The sequence below is a fragment of the Phodopus roborovskii genome, unplaced genomic scaffold (assembly GCF_943737965.1).
Source record: "Phodopus roborovskii unplaced genomic scaffold, PHOROB, whole genome shotgun sequence".
NCBI classification, from domain to species: Eukaryota; Metazoa; Chordata; class Mammalia; order Rodentia; family Cricetidae; genus Phodopus; species Phodopus roborovskii.
Genome location: NW_026126461.1, coordinates 9,648,165 through 9,670,258, shown reverse-complemented (window position 1 = coordinate 9,670,258; position 22,094 = coordinate 9,648,165). Strand labels below are relative to the sequence as shown.

General features: G+C 36.6%; 1 protein-coding gene across 1 annotated transcript in view; it reads right to left on the bottom strand.

The window, feature by feature from the left end:
• Positions 1-22,094, bottom strand: part of Ppip5k2 (diphosphoinositol pentakisphosphate kinase 2) — a 62,044-nt gene that overhangs the window by 20,750 nt on the left and 19,200 nt on the right. Inside the window, exons 9-23 of the mRNA XM_051190872.1 lie at positions 21,907-22,028; positions 20,386-20,487; positions 19,079-19,165; positions 18,055-18,130; positions 17,844-17,953; positions 16,483-16,568; positions 14,326-14,451; positions 14,083-14,204; positions 13,673-13,855; positions 12,053-12,194; positions 11,022-11,245; positions 6,935-7,062; positions 6,100-6,214; positions 4,606-4,713; positions 4,403-4,519 (exon numbers count right to left, since the gene is read on the bottom strand). Coding sequence (XP_051046829.1) covers positions 4,403-4,519; positions 4,606-4,713; positions 6,100-6,214; positions 6,935-7,062; positions 11,022-11,245; positions 12,053-12,194; positions 13,673-13,855; positions 14,083-14,204; positions 14,326-14,451; positions 16,483-16,568; positions 17,844-17,953; positions 18,055-18,130; positions 19,079-19,165; positions 20,386-20,487; positions 21,907-22,028 — 1,848 coding nt within the window. The remainder of the gene's footprint in view (positions 1-4,402; positions 4,520-4,605; positions 4,714-6,099; positions 6,215-6,934; positions 7,063-11,021; positions 11,246-12,052; positions 12,195-13,672; positions 13,856-14,082; positions 14,205-14,325; positions 14,452-16,482; positions 16,569-17,843; positions 17,954-18,054; positions 18,131-19,078; positions 19,166-20,385; positions 20,488-21,906; positions 22,029-22,094) is intronic.

Sequence of the window (22,094 nt, the reverse complement as noted above, 5' to 3'; positions counted from 1 at the left end):
AGGGGAAACTAGGTAATGGATATTTGATACAATCTTGAAGAACAAGATTACCTTAAATATTCAAGGTAGTCATGAAGAACAAAAGAGCCAGAGAACTTCACCAGAAATTATCATTAACCTCAATACCGATAAGATACTGATAGAGCCAAGAAGGTCAGAGGAATAACAGTAAATAAGAGTTAAAAAATTAACCCACTAAAATGAGAATGTGTTCAGAATATCAGAAGTGGTAGTGAGGACAGTTGGGGGAAAAAATTGAATTCTTCAATATGCAATGTTTAAATAATTACTTACACAGGGGAACAAGAAAAGTCACTGGATTTCATAACACACAAGGCACATCAAAGGAAAAAAATTAAGCCCATTGAAGAAATATGAAAAAGCAATGACAAATCAAGAAAACGTATCAGGAAATATTAAAGAAAATTAATATAGCACAATCTGCCTAGAAAGGCAAGCTGTAAGACAAAGGTACTATGTTAAGAGAGTATACATATATGTTACACTAATACTAAAATACTAACATTCTAACTATGTATAAATATTGAGTATAAACATTAATGACTGTACAGTGTAAAATATATTCGATGAAAATACATAACAAAAATAATATAAAAGATGAGACAGAGCATTTTAAAAAACTTGAAGCGTCTCAAGACACTACATATTCTACTAAGTCAGTTACTCATGGTATTAACCCCACAATAACCATTAAAAGAATAATAATGTAAAATAAAAATGCCCCACGTATGAAAACTTCAAAGAAGGCAGAGAGGGGGAAGGAATATAAAACACATAGAACAAATAGAAAAACAGCACAATGATCTAATATTCCATAGTTAATTGCAAATCAATCATATTATATTTATTTTGGACTATAATTAAAAAAGACTATGGGACTACATAGAAAACTGAAATGTATTTAAAAGGAACACACTTTAAATATATGATTCTAGATAGACTAAAGGAAAGGAGCTGAAAGTTACAGAAATGAGACACCACTCATCCATTCCCACTCTGTCACAGAGCAAGGACTAACGCGGCAGGGTGCCACCACATGACATTAGTTCGTGACTCTTACATGCATGGGGGCGGGGTATGACTAGGAGAATCAAGAACATGGTGACTGAATGATTTTGTATTATGTGTTCAAAAGGAATCTGAGGAAGGCCCACAAAGCAAGTACAGGAACATTTGATATCAAAAGGGAATTTCCATCACGAGAAAACGGCTCATTTGTCAGGAAGACGATGAAAATATGGTTAGAAAGACACATATACTTGAGAAGATCAGCAAGGAAGGGGGAATAATTTGTATATGCCACATTATTTTATAATGATAGGTAGCTACTGGCAGCTTCTGGCTATAAGTTACAATGAGGGTAAATTATGAACTTAACAGCTTTACAACCATTTGGGTGGAGAATTATTTACTCAATAGTTATCCAGTCAATGTCTTTATTAGAAAGAAGCAGAAAGACATCCTGTCAGATGACTATAGCAAAAAAAAAAAAAAAAAAAAAAAAAAAAAAGCCAAGGAAAGCCTTGACTTTTCTGTGTAATTGTTCGCTTGATACCACTTCTGGCCATGTAGTCCAGGCTGGCCTTGACACATGATGACCAGGCCTGAGTCCCACGAGCATGGCATAAAGGCATGCACCACTTTTCAGTGACTTTTCATCTTCAGGGTTCAACGTTACATCATCATGTATTAGACTATAGAGAAATGTTAAGCAAACTACAAACCAAATAAGCCCATTTTTGATTTAGGTAATAATGTTATTACTTACAAACTATAATGAAAGCTATTACAGTCACAATATTAGAAGCAAAACTGAGTGTCAGCTGAGTACTAGGACTTTGAAAAAGAAACAAAGGGAAATGATAAAGTTAAAAATATAAATAAAGCCTACTGTCAACTTCTCATAAAACAAAGTAAGTAGAGTTTAATATTAAATTGAAAAATTACTGCTGATAGAACTAGTGAACTAGAGGAGTACAAAGAAATATTGTACCTTAAGGAGAGAGAGAAAAAGAATTAAATTATATAGAAAAGGTTAAGAAACATTTGGCCAATAGTTTGGGATCCATGGTAAGCCTAACGTACATGTAAACTAGGTTTCAGAAGTGGCGTAGCATAGAGACTGGGTACTTAAAGAGACAATAACTACAAGCAAGTTTTCTAAAACATCAACAATGTCAGTGACAGGTACAAGAAGCACTACTCAACAAGCAACACAGAAAAGTCAATTACCTGCTTAAAATGAAAGATAATCAGACAATGTAAGAATCCTGTCAACAAGATGAAAGAATTAAAAGACAGGAAAAGAAACAGGCAAGAGATGAAAAACTACAAATACCGTTCAAGTATTTATCCTACACATGTCAATAATCACAGTAAATGATTGCTCATAACAAATCAAAGGATAAGATTATTAACCATACGGATCTTATATACATACATACATACAAATAACTATAATAAATAAAAAGAGGCCATGAATTTGAAAGGATGTGGGGAACATGGGAGGGGCTGAAGAAAGGAGAAAAAAGGAGTTATTGGGGTTGAAGGGAAGAAAGGGAAAAGAAAAATGATGGCAACTACATTTTAATTTAAAAAAAAAAAAAAAAAAAAAAAAAGCCAGATGGTGGCAGCACACACCTTTGTTCCCAGCATTCGAGAGGCTGAGGCAGGCCAGCCTTTTCTATGGCACTAGTTCTAGGTCAAGGGTACACAAAGAAACCCTGTCTCCAAAAAAAAAACAAAAAAACAGGGAATAGGGTGTAAAGGCAGATGGCTTTAAGTAGGGCAACATAATGAAGACTCTATTTCAATGAGTTTAAAAATTATAGAATGAAGAAAAAAAAAATCGAAATCCTTGCTGCTTAAAAGTCTATCAAAAATAAAACAAAACAAAACAAAAAAACACTCAAAACCATCACGATAACTGTCAATATTGATGAGATATTTTTGTACTCTAAGTAGCTAGAAGAGCAATCACACCAAAAAAATTATCTAAACAACCCTGCAAATAAACTATGCCTGGCTTACATTTAACACCTGTGATGAACAAAGCATAGATTATAAAGTCAAACACATATGGCACTGAATAAAAAATTAATCATGCATAGGGTAAGGCATTCTCTGACAAGTGGCCTTTAAGTCTTGGCACCTAGGAAAGGCCCACAGAATTCTTCATGGCTGGATGTCTTAATTACAGAAATCAAAGAAAAAAATGAAGTGGCTGATAAGATATGTTCACATAATGCAGCTAACATGATAATTTAATCAACAGTAAATTTATAGTTCCGTGTGAAATTCTAGAAAAGGAAAACAAACAAACAAAAAGATGGTCTAAATTTAGACCAGCGTGAGTGAGATGCAAGTCAAAGGGAATGGAAGGATGGAAACAGTACACAACAGCAGCAGAAGTAAAACACATGTATGCAGACAGGTATACATGTCTGCAGACATGTACACATATATGTAGACATGTACACGAGGGACTGTTAGCTCCTGAAAAGATTAACACGTTAGAATGCCTTTCCAAACCCCATTAAAACAAGCAACCACAAAAGAAAAATTACTGATAAATATAAACACCATTACACATCTTACAGAAAATAAAGATAGTCTAAGAATATCAAGACAAACTAAATATCCTCAATTTAAAAATATAAATAAGAGCAAAAATATATAACCTAATATATACAAATATATTACATGCAAATTCTAAATTGTACATTAAATAAATTGATCACATAATCAAAATAGCCCTAAATATGTTTTAATTATACACGTGGTAGTTTCCTAAACAAATCGGAACATAACTTGTTTTCTAAAACATGTTCCAGAAAGTACTTAAGTCTTAACTACAGTACAGTTGAAAACAGAAGAGCCTACTATAAGTACTAGGCATGAAGTAGTCCTCAAGCAAATAACAAAAAGACTACATTTATACTTACCCATTTTAAGCACAGCTTAAAACTCAAACAACCCAAATAACATAAAATTCTGAACATGTTATTTACTCAGATTACATAGATAATTAAAATTTTTTAAAGGCTGATTTATCTATATGTATGGGTGTTTTGCTTGCAGGCATGTCTGTATATCATGTTATGTGCCTATTGTTGACAGAGGCCAGAGAGGGCATTGGAAGTCCCTGGAACTGGAGTTACAGACTAGGGGATTGGACCTACATTCTAGGGAAGAATAGTCCAAGCTCTTGACTGCTGAGCCATCTCTGCGGGTCCCTCAGATTGTATTTTTAAGAGCTGGAGCTTTTTTCTTCCTACTGGTTGATATGGGAATTATTTATAGAGTCATGGAAAGTCTTGAAGAAATGACATGAAAATCTAGAGCTGTGGGAACCATGCACTCAAAGTCCCATCCTCATTACCTCCCTGGAAGCTGGCCGATACCCATAGCCAGATGGTAAATTCTTATCTTCTTCACAGCCTTTGGCTCCAGGACTAAAGTGTAATTCAACATGAAAGCGCTCCTCTGAGGAAAGATCCTGAAACACAGGAAAGACGATGTTTACAGTGAGGAATGTCAAGTATTTGTTTCCCGTGGTCATGTGAACCAATCGAGAGCCCTTACCTTGTTAGGATCCTCGTAAAGCATGATGACAATCTGTGTCATGTAGTTGAGCTCACTGACGACATTTAAATAATCCATAGCTCGTTTCCACTGCTCATCCTTTGACTCCTGGGCAGAAAGAAGGTCTGTGGTGAGGATTTCCACACCCTTTCACACGTCACCTGATTACTATTGTGATGGCTTATTTAATATTGAGTGTCATCATACACATTGGGTGAATAGGCAAACAATTCACAATGTTTACCACACAGTGTATGATAGTTCAAACTCTAAGAGTAAATTTCATAAGACAATTTACACAAAGTAGCAAAAGTCTCTTAAAATATAACATATGTTATTGAATTCTGAGGTTAAGGCCCAGCCTTTTAGTCTTAAGTCTGAAAGTACCTAGCGAAGTATCTGCCTCATAACACAGAATATTATCTTCTAAAACTACTGCTTATCTCCAATATATTATAGTCCAAGTATGCAGCGTATGTCTATCAAGAAATCCCTCATGCACTAGTGATTCTAAGATAACCAGCATGAGACACACATATACACATACACACACACACACACACAACTCCAATTGATCTTATCACCTCCTTCCTGTCTCAATGATCGTCACACATGTACTCAGAGCACCAGAGATGTAAAGGGTCCTAATACAATGGGAAGACTCAAGACAAAAGGCTCTATCTGAAATGAGGAAAACTACTCAAATCTGGAACCTGTCCTTCCGTGTATCCCTCACACATGTTCAAGAGGGTGAAAACGAGACCATGTTAGAGATGTAGCTTGTACTCCCAAAGTAGTAACACGATCAGTACTGGATATACAACTCCTGTAGCTAAGTTAGGGTTCTGTTTATTCACTCTACCTTTTACTAAAGCTCTATCAACCCACATACATATGCAAAGATACCACTTTTCCTTGTTTTCTTTCTGGAAAAAGAGTGATTGAACATGCTAAGCAAGTCCTGTACAACTGAGCTATGGCCCAAGCCCTCTTTGTACACAGAGGCTAGAGGGTCTAGCCAGCCCAGGGAAAGCCTCTGCTTCTTCGTGGCAGCAGAGATGTGAACAGTCCACTGAGACATAAGCCAGCTGTTTTCACACAGCCTGTATCACTGCCATAAGCCTCTTCTTTCACACAGGGTGATCTATACCCCTTTAAGAAATAAGAGAAAATAAAGCTCCCTCTTGCAAGCTGGTGAGGTGCTGCACTGGAACAATTGCATAGAACAGGCTGGCATAGACCTATGGCTTTCACTAGCCTTACAGGTATTATTGATCTATCTCATCGTATGGTTCATCTCCGAAGGAAGGTAAACATGTCTATATTCCCCAAACCTAGCAAAATGCTTAGTACAGAATAGTATATCCTCAAGAAATGATGATAAACTACAAAAATATAGCAAATTGTCACAATGAACAGAAAAAAAAAAAGTTAGTGATCTGAGTACAAACTCTCAAGAAAAGTACTAGTTAAACTGAAACAACCCATACTTACATCACATAACGCACCATAGCGAAGAATGGATAGTAAGGAATGCACATGACTTTCACTAGTAAAATATAATCTGGTACGGACATGACGTTCAGGAGACAGAACTCCTCGGGAATACCTAAAGTTAGAAGCAGAAGTTTTGGAATTTAATCTTACTAGAAGCAAAGCCACACAATAAATAAATATATTACTCTTCAAACTACAACCGAGAGTTATTTCAATATTCTTCTAATTAGAACAAACTAACATACTAGGCCCTATGAAAATAATAAAAAAGAAAGAAGGAAAAAAAGAGAGAAAGCAAACGAAACTAAACCAAACCATAAAATAGCATTGCTTAAGTTCACTGCAAAGAGGACAATTTAGTTCCTCTATTAGCAATAACAGGTAGACAACAATGCTGCCCAATGGGGCTCAGAGAATTTAGAACAGATAATTGGTGAAAAATATCTTCACCTTGGGTTTTTTCATACTGGCACCAAACAAAATCTTGGTTGAGCTGCCATGCGGTATGGTGACTATAATGTTGGAACACGAGTAAAGGCTAGATTGCTATACTGAGGTCATTTGTCTGTCACAAGAGAAACACTATCTCAGGGATATAGGTCAGTGATAGAGCATATGCTATGGCATGCTTAAGCCTCAAACCTTCCCCCCCCCCTTAACAGCCCCCAAAAAGGACTAGTTAACAGGCAATAAGAACGACTATCTAGGTAGTCCTGTTTCTATATCAAATGATATACTTTTGATTTCTGTATAAAACCACCAATAAGTACTTTAGATTTAAAATACACAAAATTAAATGCCTGTAATTTGAACAACTGGCACAGTTTCTTACACAGGATGGAGCTTATTTACAGTGTCATCATCTTGTGTCCTCTGAAGGTCTGAACGGATTTTTCTAACTAAAGGAGTACAGTAGCCTTTGGCAATTTCCAATTTTTCAGCTTTAGTTATACCATATTCCTGAGTAGAAAAAAAAAAAAAAAACATTAAATTAGAAAAAAAGCTGTAATGATAAGCAGTCTTAACAAATCCACTCCTGAAGTGAAGAAGTCTCAAGAGACACATTTTATTAAACCCTTCACACTAAACTCTTGGTTTGCATTTTTGCAACTTCCAAATATCTTCTTTGCAAACTAGCATGTGCAATTAGAAGAATTTTATGGTGGAATTAGAACAGCAGTTGATTAAAAAGGGAAAGGATGAATGGATGGATGCAAGCTTTATGACTAGTCAAGTTTCATTATTAGGGTTAAAATATGAAAACAACTTTAAGACACAAATAAATTGAGGTTAGAGATTTTTTTTTTTAACCAAATAGTAAGTACCATTAAAAACAGTAAAAGTAAAATCATTCTAACACTGAAGTTCAAAGATTCTAACACATTAAAAAAAAAAAAAAAAAAAAAAAAAAAACAACAACAACAACCACCACCACCTCTGGCTACCCAATAATGATAGTATATGTGTTTATGCCCAGCAGCTGGGAGGCAGAGGCGTTTGGACCTGTGAGATCATGGCCAACCCGGTCTACATTGAGGTCCAGATCAGCTAGGATCACAACACAGTGATTTTGAGACTCAGTCTCAAAAAACAAACAAAACCAAATGAAACAACCAAAACAAAAACAAGACTTTGTCGAAAGTTTAAACTAATGGTAAGCAAAGCTGCGATAAAATAATAAGTAAAATTTGACATCTATGATCACCGTAGGTTAACTAGATTTATAAAGAATACAATGAAAAAAGTCAAGAAAGCAAGTTAGCTGCAACCTAAGTTTAACGAATGTTTTCCTTCAAAGTTGCATAGTTGAAAGAGACCTTATATTTAAATGGAAAATCTTGTCTACAACAATGAGTAACCTGATACAACAGTGGCATGAATGCTATGTATGATAGTAGCCAACTACTCTCCGAATGGTGTTAATGCTGTTTGTACAAAATAAAAACCCACTAACTGAGCTAAAGACCTGTGGATGCCTTGGTCATGGGAGAAAATCTTATACTGTCTTTCTGCTAAAAAGACATACTATTAAACTCACTTCTCAATTCCTACCTTTATACTCATCGATTAATATATCTCTCGGTCTTAATCAGCTAGGATCCTTTTTATAGTAAATAGTGAGTAACACAGAGACCTACAACGGATCAACAGCATGCAGAGAACAGCAGACTGTGCAATGCTCAGCTTTAAATGGGCTATCTGTAACAGGCACCATCCCTCAATGCTCAGGGTCACAATGGAAGAGGAAGGAGGGAAGATTGTAAGAACCAGAGGGAATATAGGTCTATAGTGAAACAGTATTTGCCAGTCATGAAAGTACAGTTGTATAAATGAGCTCAGAGTAGCAGGAACTGTATGTACAAGACCTGCACACCATCAAGCATGGACTGGAGAGGGGCTCATTAAGCCCACCTGTCTGAGGAGTTATTGCCACTGATGACTACTGAGGAAGGCAGAGTCAGTCGTCAGGGTTGGTCTTGAGACACTACCCAAGATCCAGCAGATGGTCCCATGCCCATGGGTGCACAAATAGCATTCAATGGAACAAGTGGGAATTTTTTAATTGAGCACATGAAACTGGATAGAAACGTGGTGAGGTATTAGGGAAGAATTGATGAAGATGATTAGAAGCTGAACATTTTTTCAAATGCATGTATGAATATTAAATAGAACTTTAAAAAATAAATCTTAGCTAAGTTCTCATGTGTTGTTGCTGTATTTCTGTTACAAATAGAGACAATGAAGTTTAACAGATGAGCACAAGATGAAGGCAGACAACAATCCAGCCAGCATGGAGTAGGAAGAGGTGAACCTCACCATTCACTGAGAAGCTATCAACGTCTGTTGGGTTCTGGGATGGGGAGAGTCAGTATCTTTAAGGATTTGGCCCTAGCAGGTTGGAATATATATATGGGCAGCACAGTTGACTTGGTGGATTATTTTTTTTAAAGAGGGTATAAAGTTGGCAGATAGGAAAATGGAGGATGGATGTGGGAATATAATCAAAATACATTCTATGGAAATCTCAAATAATAAATAAAAATATAGTTTAAAGACTGATAATTTAAAAAGATACGAGATGAACCTATTAAAGGCATACAGTGGTGATTTCCATAAGACTGCCACAGCACTTTCAATGGCAAGTTCTATCATGGGAATCCCCAGCTTGCAATCCATAGTTCACAAAAACTGTAAGACACCAAATCAAAATTACCATAATTTAAGTTACTAGGATCTGATGAGAGGTTTCTTCACCTGCAAAAAGAATATACTGAAGTATATACACAATACAGGATTAGATTACTGGGGCTGCTGATTATCCTCAAATTCCATTAACATTTGAGTACTTTCTCTGGTCTATCTCTTAGAAAATAATTTTTATCCTCAATTCTAACTAAGTTATAGAACGATACAGACTGTACTAACAATCATATAAACCATTTACATATTCATGAGACCACTAAGTGATACATTTAGATGTATTGCAAGCCTATTTTGAAAAGTGCGTATGAGCCACTATGTAGGGTAGAAAGCTCCATCTTCTACTCATGAATAAGTAGTCAAAAATTTGAATAATCTTCACCATGAGCATACCTTATACTTCTGATAGGTAAGGATGTAGCTGCTCCTTATAGAGGGTGTGACCTGCCTCAGCTCTACAGTGTCTCCTTCATTTACTCTCTCTGGGTACCAGGAAAGGAGCACTGGCAGGGTTTGCACAACTCTTTATATGTGTATTACAAGCAAGGCAAATGGAATTTTTCCTCCTAACCTTTGTCCTTTTTATATGTTTCACTGTCTCCCTGATGCCTAACTTTTACTGGCAGTTGGAGTATCTGATCCTCTCCAGCCTCTGTTTCAAATATCTAAGCCATTTTAAAGTAACTGAACTGGCAAAACAGATCTTAACATGGCAAATGGAAATTCTTCTAACATAACTTTTTTTTTTTTTTAATCAATGGGCTTCACCATTTAATCCTTTATTAACCAAAGTCTCTATAGAGTAACAGTCAGTTATTTGAATTCTGGCTACAACTTTACTCGTATGCTAAAATGAGAAGATCCACATCTCCCAAAATAATTACTTATTCTCGACTTTCAAACATTTTCAAAATATTTATACATAAAGTAGAAAGATACTTGAGTTTGTCTGCTTTTTTGCTGGCATAAGAGTGTCAGGCTAGACTCAAAGCCTCGTGCATTTCGGCAAGGGTACACTCACTGAACTGTATTCCTAGCCTGTGAAAGCACTTACATATTACATAGGAAGACCACGATTAACATTGTCTTTACTTCCCACACTCACTCCCATAGCACCCTTGTGGGCAATATAAACTTGCTAATGCTTTTATTCCACAGTACTCCGAGTTTTGTCAGCATATCATCATCCAATTTACAAAAGTCACCACATCTTTAATTCTAATACTAGTCTGCATTACATATATAGATATACATACATACATACATACATACATACATACATCTCAATCACAATAAATGTGGCAAAAAAAAAAAAAAAATCACAGAATATACAACACCAAGCATAAATCCTAACATAATCTATAAACTCTGGGTGGCTACAATATGTCAATGTGGCCCTATAACAAATATGCTACCCCAGTGTGATAACTTCATTTGTTCCATTTGTGTAGGGACCAATGTTATATGGGAATTCTTTATACCTTCTACTTACTTGTGTTTAAAACTAAAAGTGTTTTAGCAAATAAAGTCTACTTTTAAAAGGTTAGTATCACCAAATGGCTGGACAATCCGGTAAGTGTGATTAGTATTACTGATAAAAAGCTTACAGTAACTCAAGATATCCTGAGGATCATGCAAACCACTTTTTCCCAGTAGTGAACACTCTGAAAGTGCTTTTTACACAATGGTAAGGAAACTGACACCTAAGAGGAACTTACCTGCGGGATAACAATATCTGCCAATGCCTTTGACAGCCTGTAGAGTTCCATTGTATTTTCTAACTTCAAGGAACCGTTATGCTGAACGTCATATTTGATGCAGTCATATATGTCAGGGATTTTACTAATATCATATCTTCCATTCTTTGTTTTAAAGTCTTTCTCCAACTTGGACCATCTTCGCAGCATAAGTTCCAGAGTCTCACTATGGTACAGTTGAATATCTAACAACATACAATTCTTAGTACATCCAACTCAACATACCTTAAGTTTACTTGTATGCTCTGCAGCTCTCCCTGGCCTAGAATTCATTATTCTCATTAGTGCTCTGATAATAGTCATGTGCCATTAGGACTGCCTGCTTGTAACTAGAAAACTTTAAAGATAAAAAGGTTAAGCTTTAAGAAGCTAGCAAGTACTACAATCTACATATAGCACATATCAGTACTAGATGGTTGAGGCTTCCATAAGTACTTAGTACTTGGATCAGGAGCATGATTTATTTATGAGACCTTTTCCATATACAGATTTTGATAACAATTAAAAGCCAAGAATTAAAACAAAACTCTTTTAATTAATAGGCTTTCTATTCTAAAGTTTAAATAGTTTACTTTCCTAAATTCCTATAACTAAATAGAGTAAGTGACTATATCTGCAGAAAAGTATAAGATATTAAGAGTAGTTTTAATGATCTATTTTTATCATCAAGAAATCTAAGGTGTCAGCAACTTCAAACTAACCTTCGAACCAGAGTTTTCTGCTTTTTTTTTTTTTTAAATGCTGCCTATCTTCTGTTTCACTACCTCAAAAGGCTAAATAACTTAATAATCAAATAATCAATGTCTTTTTCTTACTATCATGGATAAAATGATCATAACCTATTATCTTAGCTGGACAGATACGCTGATTCACACTACAGCTGCATCTCAAACAAGAGGCTTGATATCATAAGATTCATACACCTTACTTTAAATGTTTACCAAAACAATTACAGTACTTTCTATTTTACATTCTAAGAAAAAATTATTTACCAGATGATTTGGGATCTTCCATCCGATGTCTGATTTGAGAAGTCAAACTTTGAATCAAGGAATATACTTTGTCACAGGTTTTCACTGGATTTTTAATTAAATGCATTGATTTGATAACAGAAATGCTTCCAGATGGGGTAAGCTACAAATGAATGAGACAAGTGTTTTCTAAATGGCTATGACCCATTATCCAAGAGAATGAATAGAACAAATACAGATCTTTCCACAGCTGGGGAAAAATTACATTCTATACATTAAGATATTTAGCATACAGTAACATGATATGTATGTTTAAAAAAGGTATGAAAGTCTCAGAATTTTATGTTAAAACAATTTTAAACTTTAAATAAATTAGATAACCCACAGAAGCAATCAGAAATAATCTGAATTAAAGGATGGGATTTGATGAGAATTTGGTGATTTGCATATTATGTGCAAATATGGATCTAGCCATTTGACATATACCAGCATGTAATTATACTAGGCATTTACAACCATCATCCCTGTGAGTTAGTTAACTGAGGTTAAGTGATTTGCTTAGGTGAAGGACCTAGAGTAAGAAGGAACAGGATTCAATCACAGAAAGGCTGGTTGCAGAACCTATACTATTAACCTCCATGCTATTGTTCTTTGTTAATGAGGTTTCTCCAATTCAAAAAAAGCCAATAATTAATAGTGATTATAAATTCAACTTTTAATATTACTTTGGCGAGACATTTAGCCAAGAGAAGTAAGTTTCTACAAATACAACACATACAAAGAGAAATTACACTTCTGGTAATAGCAGACTAGGTTTTCTTGGACCAAAGCAACTGCTAGACATAGGTGAAACTCCATGAAGAAACGTTATTTTTATTCTTTACAGCATGCAAGAGACAACAAGGACAAAAAGACTTATAAAAGGAAAACAAAACAGCCAGTGATCAAGAACATAAGCCTAACGACAGTTTGGTTTGTTGACTTTAAAGGGATGCTGAGGAGAAATCTAATACTGTTGAACTAAGAGCACCAGGTCCAAAATGAAGTCCAGGTTTCATGAAGGTAAAAGTAAATAGCTTGTAGGATTCAAGAAAAGAGAGGGTGCATTAGAGTAAACCAAGCCAAGCGACAAATGACAGACGTCAATCAACTGGCTGGCTAAGAAAGATGTGTTCCCGGGATGATTTGCTCAGAGGTATGGAAGGAACAAGTAAAAGTAAAGACAATAAAGTTATCTTAGAATCAACTTACTTCCATAAACAAAGTCTTACAGAAGATGAACAAAAAGAGCTTGGGATGAACTGGAGTTGGCCTAGCAGTTAGGAGCACTAGCTGCTCTTTCAGAAGACCCAAGTTCTAGCACTCACAGGCAACTTACAACACTCTCTAACTTCAGTTCCAGGGGATCAAACACCCTCTTCTGACCACTGCAGGCACCGGACACACACATGAAGGCAAAACACTCATTTTTTTGTTGGTAAAAATAATAAAACAAATAAATATAAAAATTTAAAAAGAAGCTAGAGATGCGTTAGCTAGCAAAAATCAGAGAGAGCAAGAGAGAATACCAAATAAATAAACTCAGAGTGGAAACAGAGACAGTTAGACCATAAGCTGAGCCCAGGGCCTGCTGACACCTGCCTTTTCATAGTCCTCGGCTGTAAAATCTCTGTCTTTCTGAAGTATTTCATGGAGCCTTGCTTTCACACGCTGTTGACAATTGCTCAAAGAATCACTCTCACTGTCCAAAAGGCCATTCATATTTGCGCTTTTCACCATCTGGACAAGAATGGGGGTAAGCTCTCCTTCTAGAGCCAACAGACCCTAAGACCAAAAAAATAAAAAGTCATATGTAAAGTAACAGGCTATCACAGTAACTTTATGATTTGCTAAATGTTATCATGCACAAGCTTCTCATCACAGATTAAATTTACTAATAGTATATATCATCTTTGTCAGAAATGGCTTTACTGGAATGAAAAATACTGCCTTAGTAGAAATCCTCAAGAAAAAGTTGATGAAAATTATAGTAATTAGAAAGCTGCCTATACCTTTGCAAAAGCAGCTGCGGTCATCTGGACTCGCCCTTCATCAGAGGCATAAATCTTGAGGTCATGTCGGTAGGTGCTATGCAATCGGAGTAAACCACAACCAGGAAATCCTGCATAATCTCCTGAAAATAAGTCCTCAAATCACTTAAGCTATATTTCTGTGTAGTTGTAGTTCTGTAAATGTTTAGTAAGACCACGAGGTAGAAGCAAAGTGCACAGTCTTCATCAAATTACAGAACTTACCTTGGCCTCCAGGGTACATGCACCTAAAAGCTCTTCCCAGCTCTTCAGCCTGAACCCTGCCCGCCGGAGTCAGCTCTCCTCCCCATTTCAGAACCAGAAGTAAGGATGGCTCCTCTCTTCGGTTATCTGAGACACATGTGAGTGATAAAACAAAGTTCACTGTGTTTCATTTAAGCAAATGTTTAAACAGGGCTCGGTATTCATCTTTGCTCAGGGCTCTTTGCTTTGTTTTAGTGGAATTTAGCCAATATGCAAATCATGATGTTCTCTAAATGTGCCTTGCTATGGGTTGCTGCTTCCTGCAGGGGGGCCCTTTGCTCTATCTGTGAAGGCCTTACTGGAGCTTTAAAGCCTCTTTCAGTTAGGAAGGAGGGTCTCCATGTTGGGCATGGAGGGCACCCTCCTTGCCCTAACAATTTTTACAACACATTTAATTCACTTAATCATAAGTAAAAGGCTTCTGAAATAACCCCAGTCCTGAGGGGTTTCAAAAATATTAAAATTTATTTCTTGCTTAAAATAAAAAAATAAAAAAAATCTACTTTTATTAGATTACTTGTAGGGGAAATAGGGAAAGACGGGGCTCCTTAGGAGAGGAAAGGGAGGCAAATACAGAGTAAGGTTGGAGGAAGGTGAGGGAAGTAACAGGACACAAGTGACCTGATGGGAAAATGAGAGGTCCCTTGATGAGGCAGGAGGGAGGCAAATGGAGATGAAGGAGGGCGGTGGGTAAAATCAGAAAAAAATATCTGAAAAAGCCACAATCGTACTATTAACTACTCCCACCCCCCCAAAAAAAAGAACTATAATGCATGTAATTTCATGTACAGATAGACACATATATAGCTTTAATGAACTTTTCTCATTTGGGCTGACAATGCTTCCTCCAAGAGCCAAAGACCACCTGACAAAAACCTTAATACCAGACATGAAATGTCCTCTTTTGAGCTGTCCAGGAAATTCCCAAAATGTACGCCTACTGCCGCTGCCTTTGGTCACCCCTCAGAGGTGGATGGCAAAGCCTTACTTCCCAAGACACCATGCACTTCAGAGGCAGGGCACAGAAATTCTTGGGCTGGAACTAACCTGAATGAAAGACTCTTCCTTAAGAACTCACTTTCATGGTACAAGACGGCGATGCAAGCTTCCAAAGGAGGGCAGCAACCAGCAGTCCTACCCAGCTATGACACCTATGAACCACATCAATGACTGGCATGGCACAATGACCCTACAGTGCAGTAGTGGCACGTATACCTTGGTGGTAACCAACAGCTTTCTAATTGTACTTAAGACCTGCTTAACAAGAGGATACCATGTCAACACAGCTAACTACTCAGTTAGTGAAGCCATGGTTACTGGAATCTGCAACCAGTAATTTACCATACCAGCATAAACCCTAATAACTATCTATAAACATCTGTTTAGTCCTCAACACCCACCAAGGAAACTTTTCTTTGCAATGGACGAAAGTCACTACAAAAAGCCACAACAATCAAAAAACAGAGTTGTGCGGCCCACTCCCGAAGGCAACATCTACAAAATACTCCCACATCTAAGGGAACATTGTAGAAGAAGGGCTAGAAAGGTTGTTAAGAGCCAGAGGCTCAGGGAGTTTCCTATGAAATTGTGACCCCAGTAACATCAGAAGCCACACTCATAAAGTCTCAAAAACACGGCTGCCCACACCTAAGCTCAACAAAGATGACACAAATGAAGGAGAAAAAGCCCAGGGCTCCTCAACCCTGCACAAAGATCTACAGGCAACTGAGTTTAGCCGAGAGTGGGCGAGGGCTCTTCCCCAGGGAAGAGCACACCAATCGGTTCTCCAGTACTCAATGTTCACTCGTGAAAACATTCCTACAAGTAACATCATGTGGCCTGAACAGTTTATATTTAGTGAGAAAAAAAAGAGGCCACAAATTTGAAGGATAGCGGGGAGGGGTATTTGGGAGAATTTGGAGGGAGGAAAGGGAAAGGAGAAACCAAAACACATCTCTATTTAAAGGACAGAAGCACAGTTAACAAAATATTCATCTTAGTTGTGTTTTATGCAGCACACCAATTCCAAAGGCAACTGAGCAGAAAATGGTCCACGATAACAATATAGAATAAATTATTACATACACATAATTGCAATAGGGATTAAAAATGATGTACCTTCCTCTTCACTGGATGTTTTAGGACAGCCATGAGGGAGATAGGTCAATTGCACCTTACGATTTATTCCAGAAAAATGACCATACCTAAAAAATAAAACACCAATTAGATTATAAAATATTAATGAAATATTGGTTGACTTCCTAAAAGAGCTAAAACATATGGATAAAAGCTAATTCTCTTCTATTGCCTTGGTGAATTCTTTAAAAACACCTGGGGTAGGGGCAGGAAGTGTCTCACAATAAGCCACGGTTCTCAGAACGATCAAGCCAGACTAAATTGAGACATAGGTAGGGGATGTGCACTCCAGCCCTTACCATCACTGAGGAACTACCGCTAGATGATCAAGGATAGGTTGCCCGTGCTCCACCGGATGCCCCATACCCATTTACATAAATAGTCAGCACTAACAGGATTTAATAGAAACACGAAGTTGGGAAGGAGATGTGTTAGTGGAGAATGTGGTAGTTGGAGAGGGGAAATAGGAAGTAGCTATGACAATATTTCATTGTATACAAAGGAAATTATCAAAAATAAAATTAAAATGCTCTAAAATAAAGTATAATTTAAGTATCATTACATAAAGGAAGTAAGAACATAAGTGGTTACCCATGTAAGCTCAGACCAGAAATACTGATGGGTATCAATTTTTGACTGAATACTTCAAAATGCTTTAGCTAAATATGGATGAATCTAGGATTCAGTTAGGTATGTGATCTTCATTTTAAGTATTCAAGAAGGCCAAACTACAATGTTTGCTTCCTTTCTCCTCACTGAAATTAATAACAAAAACAGCAATAATGGAACATAATAATATGTTGCCACATTAGATTTTCATTTCTCTTCAGCTGTACCAATAAAGAGCTGAAAGGACACACTGAAAAATAAAAATGGTTAGCTGGCTAGTTTTATTTTATGTCAACTTGATACAAGCTAGAGTCTTCTGAAGGTAGGGAACTTGAGCAAATGCCTCCATCAGATTGGGCTGCAGACAAACCTGTAGGGAATTTACTTAATTAGTGATTGATGGGGGAGAGCCCAGTCCACTGTGGATGGTGCAAGCCTGAGCTGGTGGTCCTGGGTTCTACTAAAAATCAGGCTGAACTAGCCAGTAAGCAGCCTCCTCATGGCTTCTGCACTAGCTCCTGCCTCCAGGTTCCTGCCTGCTTGCAGTTCCTAGCTTGGTCTCTTTCAATGGACTCTGATTTAAGATCTGTAGAGCAAATAAACCCTTTCCTCCCCAAGCTTCCATTGGTCATAGTGTTTTGTTGTAGCAGTGGTAACCCTGACTAGGACAAATGACTATCCCTTAAACCAAACAGGAGAACTATTGTAAGGAAGAGGGCCGAAGAGGTACTCACATCTCTAACACAGTCTTAAGTTGTTCAAGTTTTGACTTGTTTTCTTCAATTTCAGAGTCATTGTTTTGCCCCAACTCCATAAGAAGCTGCCGTGCAATATCCAGGACCTCCTACGTATGTTAATAAAAAGCTTAAATTTTTATATAATTTCACCATTAAAAAAAATTAAATTCAACACACATAAGAGCAAAAATAAAACAACAAAACTTGCCTGTAATTGTTTTGGCTTCTTGAGTTTTAACTTTCCTGACTTATAGCCATCACACTTTTCAAAAAGATCAAAAAACCTTATAAAAGGATAGAACACAGTTAGTCATTTGCAATAATTATATTATGGAGGTGACACCTATAGTCACAGCCTTCAACAAGCTGAACCAGGAGTGCAAGAGCTACTTAAAAAGCAAAAAGCAAAAAAAAAAAAAAAAAAAAAAATAAAAATAAAAATAAAAAAACCCTCAGCGTATAGTCAACCTAGGAAAACAGACATGGGAATGGAGGTTTAAAGTCTATGCATGAAAGTACTGTGTTTCCTCTTTCACTCAACCTTAGGTTCCCTCTGCCTTTTCTCCCTGACAACGGTGTCATGTTACATATTACCCGGTTGCTATCTAACTCCTCAGCTCAAGTGATCTCCTGCCTCTATCTCTGAAACACAAGTGCATGAACTGGTGGTACTCACTACACTTGGCATCTGCTCCCCTTTTACCAGTAAAATTTAAATAATGTCTTACACACATCAAACTAATATCCACTATGTTACTTTCAAAAGTTTGCTCATGATGGATTCAACACACAAATTTAAAATATTTTCTGTTGTTAGTGCATAATGCATTAGTGCATATTTAATTGCTCAGGTTTCCACATTTTATAATCTCCAAATCAAACACTGAACAAAGATAATGGGCACTTCCTACCAATTTGCTTCTATAGTGCCGAGATGCTGATATTTCTCATAGTACAATGCAAGAAAATGATAAACTAAGAATAAGTAGAATATATTTATGATGATAAATGAAAGGCAAGTTAGACTGGCAGTCATGGTTACGCCCACAAAAAATTTTAGGCGATAACACACACAATTAATTTAAATGAGTTTGTAAGCGTTTAGAGGTTTCAGTATTTTCAGGATCAGAAAGTAGAAGGTAAGTGTTCTGTCTGACGCTTCAATCAAAAGAGCTCAGCAGTAACGGATCTGAAGTTGCACGTGGGTACAAGTCACTGTTCTTAAGACATACTTCTGATGCCTCACTTCCATCTTCATCTTCTGTTTTGGTGTTCGGTCTCCATGTCGTATTACAGCAATGACACATCGAAGTTCCATCCTACAAGGACAAAAAACACCTACGTTCACATCTCTCCAGCACTAAGGGTCTGTTTTGTTTTAATTCTGAAAAACCAGGTTATTGCGGTAAATAAGGATCAGGATAAACAAATAGGCCGAATAGATGTTTATTCAGGGAGAAATAACTTACAACCTAGACAGATGAACACCAGGAAATTCAACCCGATCCTCTCCTGTCCGAGTCACGCCAGAAAGAGAGAGCCTTTTTTGGCCCCCTCCGACCTCCTTCCACAGGTCACTTCCGCCCATGGCTCCACCCCCCAATGGGCGTGGTCAGTGCTACAGAAGGACTATCTCACTACACCAGGTCTTATGAGAAATTATGAAGCAGAGAGGAATGGCATTCGGATCTTTAGCATCTTTCCTTCTTTACTGATAATGCTGATTACTTGGGAATAAAGTCAGCGGACTCTAGCCTGGACTTTATTAGGTGTCCGCTCTGTGGCATTTGACTGTAATCAGCAGAGACTCCATTAAATCAAAGCAAAATCAACTTTTATATGATGGCTACCATACTATATTTTTAGTATATCTTGTCATCTAAGAAAAAATTATTTAAATTTCAACTTAGAAAAGTGTTTAGTGGTATGCCAGAGCGAAGATCTATCTATCATTTCAGTTTTCAAAGTGAAAACTATTGGACACATCCTTGAAAGACATTAATAATCCAAAAAAAAAAAAAAAATTATATGATGAATAAATCTGAAAGTGCTGCTTTGAAACATAAGTGTATTTTCCTCCCAATTAGGACTTTTCAGAATATTTAGCATGTTAATATGAGTGAGTCTCTGACCTTGTGACTATGAAACATTCAGTCAAATCACCTGACATTAAAATGAGTGGATTTCCTAGCAAAGGCTATCAAACACATTGTCGATATCAATCTGATTGATTTACCTAAAGATATAACTAGACAAAGGCAAAGCTGCATGATACTATAAACCCGAGTCATGCACTTTGTGCCACCCAAGCATGGTTATAAGTTGTGTTATTTGGCTCTGTACTTGTTCAAGCATGTTGCAGGATTTTAAGGAACCTTTACTTTAGTATATATACCCTTGTAAAGACTTACCCATTCGCCCATCTTCACATTGAATCATATGAGAATACATATAGTAAACTAATAATGATTCACAAATTTACAGACTAATGTGGAAAACCTGAGGAATTTCTGAATGAAAAGGACACAGTTAAACTTACATAGTTCCAGACGTAGTTGGTACAATGGGAATGTCCTCAGCCTCTAAGGGTATTGACCAGGGGATGTGAAACTGAGGAGCAAGCTCCCGCATGACAATATTGCTTTAAGACAAAAGGAAATCATTAAGAGTTAAGTAATGCAAAGACAGAAGTCGTGTTTAACCATGCCGTGACAGAGAACCCTGAGAATCAGTCAAAGTACCTAAAGGTTGTTACATAAAATGTTTCCCCAAATCAAATCCTCATGAAATCTTAGAGATGCATTTCTAAATTGAATATGCTAAAGAAATGAAACATATTTGTGTTTAACTTACAGTTTGAAAATGAGTGTTGCTTTAATTACAATTACAAATTGTATTTTTTACCATTTGTTAACTGCCTGTTGAACATCTCTTAAGCTACTTTTCTTTACGTGTGTGAGGGTCTGAGCATAGGATCCAAAGCCTTGGGCACAGAGTATTTTTCCAGGAACATATATCTCTGACAAACTTAGTATAAATACAACACTTTCTAATAAGTAATTACTATATTGGAAATATATTTTAATAGTTGATTTGAGAGGCTGAGAGATTTCTCAATTGGTAAAGAATGAGAACTTGAGTTTGAACCACACAGTAAAAAACAAAAAAACACAGCCCAGCAAAAACAAAACAAAACAAAAAATAAAGAATTGAAGAAGAAGAAATAAAAGGCGGGGCCTGGTAGTGTGCTTTTATCACCCTGTGTTGAGAAGGCGGAGACATGCAGATGCCTAGGCTGAGAGACCCTGAGTCAAGGAAAGAGGATGGTCCCTGAGAATGACACCTAAGCTTGCTCTCTGCCCTCCACAGGCACACGCACACACATGAACAAACTCTCATGCATGTAGCCATGTATGCACAGGACACACACACACACACACACACACACTCTCTCTCTCTCTCCTTCTTTCTTCTTTTTCACTTCTTTTTCTTGTTTTTTCTTTCTCTCTTCTCACTCTCTTCTACACACACATAATTTATTTTTCTTTTCTTCTAAGTTAGCATATATTCATATTAAAATGTAGTATGACACATTTTTGAAGTTTTGAAGTGAGATATAAAAATGGTATTTCTACACATAATATTTTCTTTTCTATTTATCTGATAATTTTATTAGAAAACCAAGTAACACACATGCAGAAAGGAGTCATGGAAAAGAATACTAAATTTCAAATTTTCCTATATTACTCTAGCATCTTATTTCATGAATATTTATTTCATACCTACTTACATTAAGTAGGATTAAAAAAGCATTTCAAATACAATGACATAGGAAAAGTGGAGGAATGTTGTATCTAACAACATATTTTTTCAAAGTATGATGTAAAATCATTAGCAACATTTTATCCATTAAGTTGTCTTCATTCCTAAAGCACAATTCAGGATCTGGCACAGTTTGGGGGGTATCTTATTAACATTGGATATTACTCTAGAGTGATCAAAAAAACTTTCATGGCTTAAAAACTATGACAAGGTAGACAGGAGAAAGGTAAATACTTACCCAAGGATTTTTGCACAGTCATCATAATACTTCATGGAATTTTTCACAAAACTGAAGCCATTGACATCACAGACGTAGGATTGTCCATTGGCACGTAACAAATCAAAGCCACAAACCGTTTGCTATTTAAAACACGTTAGAGATTTTAAGACTTCATTGGTACGATTATGATTCAGTATTCTAGTCTT